Consider the following 11,194-nt stretch of genomic DNA (forward strand, 5'->3'; position numbering starts at 1 on the left):
TCACCTTCACTACACCTTCTGATCAGACCCCCGATCTTCTAACGAATCCGGAACAAAGCATATCAGTGTTTAAATTAACAACCACCAATCAACTAACCAAAACACAAACAGCTGACTAGTATCAGTGTTGCATTAGGGTCTTGGATCAGATGCTGTAGACATGTGCTTTGTTCCTCTGAGTTCCAGACATTGACTGACCCTTGAAATCACAGGCTTGTGGAAAGAAAACCCCTTGTTTACTCTAGTAATTTGTTGTTGGTATGGTGTTGTGGGTGACCCTGCTGCCCTCAGCACACACGTCCTCAGGTGAGACTCCCCAACATTTTATTTGCGTGCATCTGTAACACGATCGAGATTGTTAAGTCGTAAAATATTTGGTGAAGGTCTTGAATGCAGTATGTTTTCATTTAGCTAATATTTCTACTTCCTTGTCACTGCTACATTTCATTGTAAAGTTTATAACTGTGTTTTGTTGCCTTTATTGGTAGACTGTGGATATCACTGTATCACTCGTTTTAGTGTGTGTGTGTGTGTTTTGGGGTGGACGTATTGTGTCAAGACCACTTTTAGACTTGTGGTGGCCCTATTCTCAATAACCAGATCAGGAGAGATACTTGAACGTGGACCAAAACCTTTGTGCCTACCTTAGAACAAAAACTTTTTTTAAATTTTTTTTTTTAAAAAGCTCTACTTTATTTCTAAAGACGTTAGATCACATATTGTATATAGTTGGTGCAATTTGTTTAATAAAAATCTATTTAATAAAAACTATTTATTATCCTGAATGTTTTGGTCTTTATAGACATTCTGCACAATATAACACACAGTCTTACCAAGTGTCAGATTTAATCGATGTCTATTTTCACAGTGGAATGTACACAAGTGGATCATGGATGTCTGTGACAGAGGAAAACGACAACCATAACATGCTGTGTCCTCATGAGGGGACATCTGTGTCCTCATTAGGGGACATCTGTATGAGGTTGCATCACTGATGTCAACAGCAGAATTTTTTAATCATTCTAAACCCTGTGGCCATTTATTATGTTTTGAACCATGTTTTGGTCCTTGTTGCTTAAAGTCTCTCTGAAGCACAAACACACACATCCTATGGGGCCCACAGCATCTCACCTCCCTGCTGAAAAGAAGCCCATCCTTTTACTTGGAATTAAGTGAAACTCTTAACTCATAAAAGGATGCGTTTGTCTCATGGGTGTATGTAAACAATTAAAAACATCAATACAACGCAGGTAATATCAGAATACTGCTCAGGAGCCAACAGCACAGCCACAACCGTTACAGAAACACATCCTCTCACTCCACAACCGTTACAGAAACACGTCCCCTCACTCCACAACCGTAACAGAAACACTCTCTCACTCCACAACCGTTACAGAAACACATCCTCTCACTCCACAACCGTTACAGAAACACATCCTCTCACTCCACAACCGTTACAGAAACACATCCTCTCACTCCACAACCGTTACAGAAACACTCTCTCACTCCACAACCGTAACAGAAACACACTCTCACTCTCCTTGGCTCAGACACCAGGCAGCAGCGTTGTGGAACATGCGTCGCCACGGCGATGGCTCCAGGGAGGCCCTGAGGGAGGCGGGGGCCCAGGCCCACTGCCAGCTCAGCACGGCCCGCTCAGGGTGGGGCATCATGGCCAGGTGGCGCCCGTCGGGCGAGCAGATGCCCGCGATGCCCAGGGCGGAACCGTTGGGGTTCATGGGGTAGGTCTCGGTGGGGGCTCCAGAGTCATCCACGTAGCGCAGAGGCGCCAGAGAGGCGGAGAGCAGCGTGTTCTGGGCTTCAGGGGAGCGGAACTGTAGCAGACCTGCGTAGGATAGAAAGCACGGATCCGCTTCAGGATGTAGGACTGCAAACTGCAGCATTTAAACACTGTCAGACTGGGCATGCTCAGACAGGCGGTTCTGACTGTGGGAATCGGACCTTCTCCGTGGGCGACCCAAACGCCCAGAGCAGATCCCTCCATTCCCTTCAGCATGACGGCGGGTGATGGAAGAACAGCCACGCTCACGAACCGTGACTCGAACCGCCCGGATTTATTTTGGGTCAGGGTCACATCAGAACCTTCAGAACATGCAGACAGAGACAGAGAGAGACAGACAGACAGAAGCTATGAATTAAATGTATAAAATTAAGTGATCCGATTTAACAAATTAGGATTTTGACATTAATATCTCAACAGTGCCGACAACAAGTGACACCTTACAGGGACTGATCAATTCACACCGGGACCGATTGATCCACACTGATCCACACAGGGGCAGACTGATTCGTCTCCTCTCACCTCCGTCGCTGGCCCCCCCCACCCAGCCGAGGAGGGCGAGTAGCTGGCAGCCGTTACACACCCCCAGACTCAAAGTGTCATCCCGACGCCGGAAACGCTCAAACTCCTGCCGGGCTCGAAGGTTAAAGGTCACGACGGCTGCCCAGCCTGAGACGAGAAGCAGGGTGGTTTGACGCATACGGTTTAAAACACAACAGTTTTGAACGTCTCGTGGTGCACACACATTTATCTTTTGACCCTGCAAAACCAATACAGAACTGAGGAACTCTCACTGGACCGGTCCATCATCGGGACAGGACCAGCAAACAAATCACTGTGTTTAATCTTCTGTGTCCAACCTATTTGCACGTTTTAACATTGATGGTGCACCACTTGTGGCAGAGGGAACCTGTGAAATGCACGTGTGTGCGCATTGTTCACCTTTAGCCGATCCAAGCACATCTGCATAACTGAAGCCGCCCACAAACACAACAGCTCGAAATGGGTCAAGGGTCGCGGAGCCGGAGCACAGATCCTGCATTGTGACATCCCATACCTACAGATAGCAGGTTGAAAGGTCACTGAACCCACCAACCTACAAAGACATCACGTCTCATTGCCCTACATAGGACAAGACACCTCCACATGGTAAACTTATGTAACTGCTTCAAGTCTTGCATATGTACAGCCTGCTATTAACGTCGGATTAATGCACTCCAATACTTGAGGTCAGAGGTGAATTAGCAGCAGAGTGCCGCATGCATTTGTCTACCTCAAATCCAGCCATGAAGAGGGCGGCGGCCATCTCTCGATCACCATTGCTGCCTTCCTCTCGGACCACCGCAACCCGCGGCTTCCCCACCCCTGCATCACATTTCCACACATACGGAACACCAATCAGAGGAGGCGATCATTAAATAAATTCCTCGCTCGATCAATCAGCCAGCTTCTCTTTGGAATACTCAGCAAAGCCTTAACTTCATCAGCTAATCTCGTACACTATAAAATACAAACTTCAGGGGTTCAAACTAACCAAGCTCTTTGACTCTAGGTGCCTGAGCAGGGTCAAAGGTCAGTTTGAGGAAGGGCTGGGTGCGGGTGGCTAGTCCCTCCTCTTCCTGCTGCACACAGAGCGGATTGGCCTGCAGACGCTCCAGCTGGAAACTTGTACTTTCCCATAATGCTCTGAGTGTGGGTAGGCGTTCGTTCAGCACTTCCTGTCCACACAAACTCACTCTGACCTGGAGGATCAGAACAAACCATGACTAATCCATTCAGACGCTCAGACACATCCCTCCTCGACCTTTGACACGTCAGAACTCTGTGGCAGGTTACTCAGGTTACTTATTCCATTTCATTTCTACTGTATCTTTACCTAAAGCATTTTTTAAACCTTGTTTTTAAAATGAATGCATAACCCTTACATACAAACTATTACTACTTCTATTATGACTACTGCTGCTACTACATTGTGTGCATGACTTATTCTGCTGATCGGATTTGCTCAAACAAATGAGCAGTACATGTCACATATCAAAAGTACCGACTTGGGGGGAAGACACGGACACCGCCATTACATATGCAGAGATGAGGCAGAGCAGGCAGGAGGGCTGAGAGGTTCGGGGGTCAGGGACAGGACAGGGACAGGGTCAGGACACTCACCATGGCGTCGGGGCCCAAACCTTGCGTACTCCCGATTCTGTGGCAGACGAGGCCAGCGTTTGTGTAACGCTGGCACACATTCGTCACGTCACTCTCACGTGCCTCCAGCACCAGGCCGAGCTCCTCGGCGAACAGGGCCTCCATCACTGAGGAGGGACACACGGGTTTACTCAAAGCTGCTCCGGTCCTCAGTGCAGGCGGGAGATCCTGACGTGCAGATTTTGCGCTAACCTCCAACCCCAGCGAAGGGCAAGTCCACTTCCACGCCACGATTTCCTGCAAAGGCCATCTCTAACAGACAGGAAATGAGCCCTCCGTCGCTGACATCATGTCCTGCGCTCAGCAGACGGTCTACAAGACAGACGGACAGATTACGTTAACAAATGAAAACGATCACACAAAACTAATCTAGGACTGAAACATCAAAATGTGGTGGGAGTGGTGCGGTGGAGATGCCTATTGACCTCCTCACCCTGGATGAGTGTCTGTGTGGTACGGAAACAGGCATCGAGCAGGTCAGGGTGCTCCAGGTCTGGGCTGCAATCTCCCAGCTGCCCAAAACACTGAGCCAGAGCCGAGCCACCCAACCTGTGTGTCCCTGCTGTCACAGGGACATACAGCAACACGCCTGGGGGGGAAGAGTGTGTGTTACTGGTGCTGCGCTTAATGGCTGTAAATGTACTCTGTAAACATTTTTAGGGTGATGTATTACACCAACCTTGGCCATTTGGGTCTTCCAGATCAGGGGTGACAGTAGCAGTGATGTCAGGACACACAGCATACACAGAAATCACTAACGAGCCTAAGGAAGAAAGATAGAAAAGAGGACTAGGCTACTTTATCATCGACACAGACACAGAGACACAGACAGACAGACACAGACATACCTGGTGCTTTGACGGTTTCTCCACCGACACGAGCAGCCATGCTGAGAGAATCCTTCCCACCATCTACGGCCACGCCCAGCTGACCCATGACCTTACACATGGCCTGACACGCCTCCCACAGACACACGCCTTCCCCTGGGAGTTTGGCTGCCCACATCCAGTTACCACTGCACTTTACATCCTGAGAGAAACACACACACGCACACACACACAGATATATCAGCACATTTTTGAGAAATAATTCAGAATCTTTATTATTATTCCCTCGGCCCACTTCTACCTTTCTGCCTTGTCTTAATAATAAACCATTTATTTTAAAAAATGGCTGGGCAAAAACAATTCACCTTTAAATCAGTGACTTGAGCAAACACCAGATTAGTGAGTGCCTCCCCCACAGCCATTCGAGCCCCTGCTGCTGGGGAAACCAGGCCTTTGATTGGCTGCTCCCCAATTGCTGTAGCACAGCCCTGGAGACTGAATGGTGAGAGGGCAACCACAGCTACATCAGCCAATGGGGTGTGGAGGGGCCCCACACACTGCTGCTGAGCAACCAATCCAGTGACAGAACGATCCACCTACGACAAGAACAATGGGCCATAGTGGTCATATGTTTAATTACATGTGCTTTCAAAGCTTTGCATTATTACTATTGTTATTAAGCATTAATTTATTACCATTAATAATACAGTGAGACATCATGCTGTGTATTAGTTAGATAAAGATCGATAAACTTTTCTTTACTGGATTTAGAAGCAGACAGACATTGGAAGGTCAAACATGAACAGTACATTTAACTAGACAACCACAACACCTTGTTAGTGAGGTAACGTTTGCTGGCCACTGCGGGCAACCTGAGGACCCTCTCTAGAGCAGGCAGGACACACAAGCCTGGTGGGAGAGACAGGGGCTGCAGAGAGGGGACCACGCGATCCAGTACGAACTCCTACAGAAAGGAACACAATTACCTGTGTGATACTGTCGCATATCCATTGTTCAAACTGAATTTGGCTAACCAAAGCAGCCAGTAGAGGGAGCAAGAGCGTCATCTTCATTTCACTGACAAACCTGGTACAATAGCCATGAGTCATGTGGTCAGTTCACAGTGGGTTTAACCTTCCTCTTACCTTCTGAGGCATCTTTCCCAGCACCCATTCCAACTCCAGATCCACAGGACACCGCCCACCGGCCACTCGACCAGACGGATCATCCACAAGAACAATCTGCAGAGAATCGATAAACGTGAACATCCTGCTGTAGTGTCGGTGTACCCGGGATTATCTCCACAAACCATGTTTGCACACACGCAACCTTGAAGTTCAGGAACGAGCAATGTCCCCTTTTGAAGACTGTGACTGCTACCATTATATTTTCACAAAGCTGTGATAAAGCAACCTTGAGGACACAGCGCGAGTAGGCGTACACGCCCAACGCAGCGTGAGAACAGCATTCACACCCACCTTGCCATCACCGGTGATTTTACCCACAAAGTCGACAGGGCATTTCTCCCTCCGACACACAGTTTCCAGGAAACCCCGGTCAGACGGGCGGAGCAACAGAGCGTTACTCTCCTGATACTCCGCCCCCCACACCTCCAGAATACTGAGGGTGGGGTCACCTCGCTGAAAGAGGAGGAGCAAAGATTACCATACAGGTTTAGCACATCTTCCATTGGCTAATGCAGAGGAGGTGCATGTAAAAGGTTCTGCAGGAGCTCACGTTAAACGCGCTGGCGTAGATGATCGCTCCAGACGGCTCACTCAGCTCCTTCAGCACGTTTCCTACACATTCACAACTACTGGGACTTGCACATGGCCTTCCAATGTTCCCCCCATAGTCTTCAACGTGTTGTCATTATTAAGTGTACTGGAGGTCATTACTGGGTAAACTACAATAACTATAACTGAGGTATTACCGTTGCCGCCGGCTCCCTGGTCGTGTATGCTACAGACGGGATTCCCAGACGCTCTCTCCAGACAGGCCCGGAGAGCCCGATTCATCTTCTGCTCCATTTCAGGATCTCCTCTCTGTACTGCACCCAGATCACGCTCGCTGGAATTATCACCCTGCACCTACCACACACACCCACCCACCATAGATCTTGTTTAGCCAAATAACTCTCCACTATCTTCAACATCATTAATCAGGGAGCGACACGTTGAGATGAGCAGGGGCGTGTCTACCTGTACAGAGGATGCCGCCCCTCCCCCTACACCAATCCTGTACACCGGGCCACCTATTTTTACCACCTCCATACCTGATATTCGAAAGAAACCAAGATCCAGAGGCAAAGAGGAAGAGAAAAAGATCCACATTTCACTCATGTAACGTTCCAAATCTCAGGATGTGAGCTAATACAATGATGCCTTATTGAATGTATTTTGTATTATATCAGTGTAATCCCAGGTTTGGTTACCAGGCTCCGCCTCCTCCTTCTTCACATGTTTATCCTCAATGGAGCCAATCCCACCACTGAACATGATTGGCTTGATCCACTCCCGACGTTCCCCATTGGCCAGTCGCATTCCAAACGATCTGGCGAAGCCTTATGATGCCAAGAGAAAGAAAAAAATGAGAGAAAAATTAAGATCTCTGAAAAAGGGACACAAAGCACCAACTGTTTGCAATTTCAGCCCGACTGGAGGTGGATCGGGTTGCAGATCCACATGAGAGGCAACACACCCGCTAGCACCGGCTCTCCAAATTTGTTGCCGTAGTCCGAGGCACCGTCGCTGGCTTCAATAGCTACCTGGAGGGGAGGGGCAAAACTAGAGGGGTAGTTCCATCCAGTCTCCTCCCACGGGAGGGCAAAACCTGCACTCAAACAAAACCAAGACAGCAGAGAACATTTACAAATGCTCAGCGAGCTTGGCTAACAGGAGTGATCCGGCGTCCAGGAAAGCCGCCTGACCTGGGATGTGGAGGTTCCCGAAGCAGTAGCCAGCAGTGCCCGCAATCACGTGACCTCCTCGCCCCGCGCTCTGCACATCTCGGATTCGCCCGCCGGTGCCAGTGGTGGATCCACTAAACGGAGCAACCCCTAGGGGGCAGACATCACACACCAGTGCAAGTTTATTACATAAAAGCATGCTTGAACTTCATAGGTGAGCCCCACAGTTCTGCAGAGGGGCAGTGTTAGGTAAAGTGTTAGGTATGCGAGGTTTGCAAAGCGTGGTGTGATAGTATGGTCAGGCTCTCCTGGAGAAGTTGGTGAATATGCCAGTGCTCTAACCCGTGGGGAAGTTGTGGGTCTCTGCAGTGAAGATGACATGTCTGGTGGTGCGTCTGGTCTCATAGCAGCTAGCATGCGCAGGGTCAGTAGGGTACATACACTCCAGTTCCATGCCTTTAATACCACTACACACACACACACACACACACACACAAAGCTGTTGCACACTCTGTCTTCAGTACCAAGAGAAACCCCATGATCTCTACAAATGCAGGTAGCCACACCCCCTTGGAACTCCCCTCACCTGCTGTTGTCACAGAACTTGATAATGTTGTTCTGATTGCTGTGCTGCTGGGTGCCCATGATGAGGCTGAACAGCGTGTCGGTCTGCTCCTGCCCGTCAATCACCATCCGTCCACGAAAGAACCAATGGCGGCTGTGCTCACTGCATGTGGGTGGGAGAAATGAAGGAAAACGTGAAAAGTCGTGAGAAGTGTATGCACTGTGAACCAAAACACAGGGCATTTTCCGCTGTTCTCCATCACACTCTATTCCACCCACCTGTTGGACTGGGCCAGATCAAAGCACTCAACACTGGTGGGGTTTCTCTGCACCCTCTGGAACAATGACGTGTAGTAGTCCAGATCCCAGGAGTCGAAGGCCAGACCTGCATACACACAAACACACCATCACAGCACCGGCAACCAGGGTGACAAAGGACTGGTCAAAAAAATATCACAAGCTGTACTAACAAACAGAAACCTTCTTATGTTTCTAGCGAATGATAAACAGAAGTGTGCTATTCTACAATGTCATGTAACAGCTAATTATACGAGACAGATTGTATGATATACAGTAAAAGACTTGTAACAAATTTGTGAATTTTGAAACAGTAATAGGACATGAGGCTATGCTGCTTGGACAGAAATAAATGTCCACAACAATAAACAAAAAGGAAAAGCTGTTATCCAATGAGAAATTAAATCCAAACGTGAGCAGTACGTTGTGATCGATTCTAGAGAGTAAACTTTAAGGCAGCCTGCTTCTGGGCTATGTTCACCACCACAATCATTCATTGTCTTTTACTTAATCAATCATTCTGTCTCTCTCTCTCTCTTTCACACACACACACACCTTGTGACCTAATAAATATCTATTCTACTCCTCGTGTTAGCAATCATGTGACTCTGGTGACTCCCTCCTCTCAGTCAGAACTATCTTTGGCCCTCACAGTTGGTGACAAGTTGACCCAATGAAGAGGATCAAAACGCAACTGTATTTAACAGTGCACCCATGGTGAGGAGTTGGGGGAGTGTGAGGAAGTGTGGGGGAGTGTGAGGGAGGGAGCGTCCCGCTGCTTACCCAGCTCATCGTTGACCTTCTCTAAGGCAGAGCGACCTTTGCTCAGAACGTCCACCTCGAACACTTCCTGCGGTCGCACATCCACGGAGAAGGACGCGACGGGTTCGGGGTAGACGCACTCAGTCATGCTGTCGTAGAGCAGACCAATCAGCTTCTCCATCTCAGCATCCTTCTCTGGTCCGTTCTGTGACCACATCCAGCATGATGAGTTAGGGGAAGCCTTCTTAAGAGTAAGGTGTATCACATCGCGTGATTGAAAAGGCTTTTTTTTTAAGTGAGTAACTGTACAACAAAACTCCCCTCAAAGTCAGAAAGAATGAGACGGTCAACAAGACAGGAGATTATAGGCACTGCAGACCTTGATGAGATGCCTACGGGACAGTTCCACCCTGGTCACCACACCCATGCCAGCACTCTGACAGATGGACACTGTGTTTGTTGACCATGCAGTGGAGAAGTTCAGCCTATAGGGGGCAACAGAGAGCAAGGCCTTAATAAATATTGAAGAACGAAGGGGCTGAATCATCTGCACTGACGACTGTGGAGCGCAAACTGTGACTAATTTATACTGAAGCATTAAATTAGAGTCTCTTTGACTCTGGTTCAGTTGCGAGAAAGTTTAGGCACCTAGGGCCAATCTCCACGAGTCTCTCTCCTGGTGCGGTGGTTCGGAGTGTGGACTCATCCCAAAGATCTTTGGACTGAGGAGGACTGAACAACCATCGCAGGACCTCCTTCTGATCTTCACTCACAGAGTCAGTATCTGACAGACAGACAGAGAGAGAGAGAGAGAGAGAGAGAGAGAGAGAGAGAGAGAGAGAGATAATAAGCATGCAAAAAGAAGAAGGAAACATCTCGTGGCATCAGTTGAGTCCATTATCTCACCTTTCAGGTCCACGTTGTAGCACAGCTCGGTCGATACGGTGACCAGTGGGTACAGCAGTTTGACCCTGCGCAAAACACGGCTCTCCTCAGACCCCTCCCTCCTGTAGAAGCGCAACACAGGCATGATCCTGGGAACCAGAGACAGACACAGAGAAAAAAAGATTGTTAAAATGTTGCAAGACTGAATGGCACTGCTCCTGGTGGTGACCTAAAGCTTCAAGCCAAGTTTCATGTTGCTCAACACTGACAATCATCACTTTAAGTCCTTCTTCTGACCCTACTGAAGGATCATGCATGCGACAGTGATCAGAATTACCAATCACATTTAAATATGTCAGTTCACAAAATACAGGAAGAAACACAGACTACTCTGGTTTAATTCAACATATTCATATTACCACAAATGCCAAATGAATGAATTCCATCACCTATCAAACAGACCATTTACGTCAGAAATTGCACACTGCATGCAAAATCTTGTCAGGAGTGTTTAGTAAACCGATAAGCAAGTGTTGGTATAGGTTTCAAAAGCATTTGTTTTTTTTTTAACAAAAAAAAACTAAAACGTTGAAATAGAAAATTCATTAATTAATGAAAAGCAACAAACAGAAACGCGCGACCCAGTCCAGAAGTCACTGCATACTACATTTTCTAAGCTTCCCTTCAAAAGGTCTGTTACACAAGGGCTAACTAACAGCTTATAGAGGGGTTCTCAGTCCGGTCCGTGGAGATCAATCGTCCTGCAGTTTCGTTCCAAGTAGAAGCCACTGGATCACTCGATTAACAAGATATATAGCATGTACTAGATTAGGGTTGGAAGTAAATCACTCGGACTGGACTTGGCCACCCCGGATTTAAAGATATAGCTAGCTTGTTAGCTACTAAGCTTAGGTGTACATAAACTCTGGGACAACTTATAACTTGTAA

The 11,194-nt window shown here is 48.0% G+C and overlaps 1 protein-coding gene across 1 annotated transcript in view; it reads right to left on the bottom strand.

Moving 5' to 3' along the window:
- Positions 1–829: 829 nt before the first annotated feature.
- The window catches only part of pfas (phosphoribosylformylglycinamidine synthase), an 11,188-nt gene continuing 823 nt past the window's right edge, over positions 830–11,194 (bottom strand). The window contains exons 3-30 of the mRNA XM_077017182.1: positions 10,268–10,395; positions 10,010–10,145; positions 9,741–9,846; positions 9,383–9,566; positions 8,582–8,687; positions 8,325–8,465; positions 8,081–8,205; positions 7,760–7,888; positions 7,531–7,662; positions 7,265–7,393; positions 7,032–7,105; positions 6,764–6,920; positions 6,568–6,629; positions 6,309–6,470; positions 5,976–6,071; positions 5,663–5,794; positions 5,196–5,426; positions 4,852–5,032; positions 4,683–4,766; positions 4,437–4,592; positions 4,196–4,315; positions 3,965–4,110; positions 3,336–3,543; positions 3,075–3,166; positions 2,744–2,858; positions 2,324–2,470; positions 1,963–2,103; positions 830–1,846 (exon numbers count right to left, since the gene is read on the bottom strand). Of these exons, the coding sequence (XP_076873297.1) occupies positions 1,533–1,846; positions 1,963–2,103; positions 2,324–2,470; positions 2,744–2,858; positions 3,075–3,166; positions 3,336–3,543; positions 3,965–4,110; positions 4,196–4,315; positions 4,437–4,592; positions 4,683–4,766; positions 4,852–5,032; positions 5,196–5,426; positions 5,663–5,794; positions 5,976–6,071; positions 6,309–6,470; positions 6,568–6,629; positions 6,764–6,920; positions 7,032–7,105; positions 7,265–7,393; positions 7,531–7,662; positions 7,760–7,888; positions 8,081–8,205; positions 8,325–8,465; positions 8,582–8,687; positions 9,383–9,566; positions 9,741–9,846; positions 10,010–10,145; positions 10,268–10,391 (3,930 nt within the window). The 5' untranslated portion in view covers positions 10,392–10,395 and the 3' untranslated portion in view covers positions 830–1,532. The remainder of the gene's footprint in view (positions 1,847–1,962; positions 2,104–2,323; positions 2,471–2,743; positions 2,859–3,074; positions 3,167–3,335; positions 3,544–3,964; positions 4,111–4,195; positions 4,316–4,436; positions 4,593–4,682; positions 4,767–4,851; positions 5,033–5,195; positions 5,427–5,662; positions 5,795–5,975; positions 6,072–6,308; positions 6,471–6,567; positions 6,630–6,763; positions 6,921–7,031; positions 7,106–7,264; positions 7,394–7,530; positions 7,663–7,759; positions 7,889–8,080; positions 8,206–8,324; positions 8,466–8,581; positions 8,688–9,382; positions 9,567–9,740; positions 9,847–10,009; positions 10,146–10,267; positions 10,396–11,194) is intronic.

Source organism: Brachyhypopomus gauderio, chromosome 9 (assembly GCF_052324685.1).
Source record: "Brachyhypopomus gauderio isolate BG-103 chromosome 9, BGAUD_0.2, whole genome shotgun sequence".
NCBI classification, from domain to species: Eukaryota; Metazoa; Chordata; class Actinopteri; order Gymnotiformes; family Hypopomidae; genus Brachyhypopomus; species Brachyhypopomus gauderio.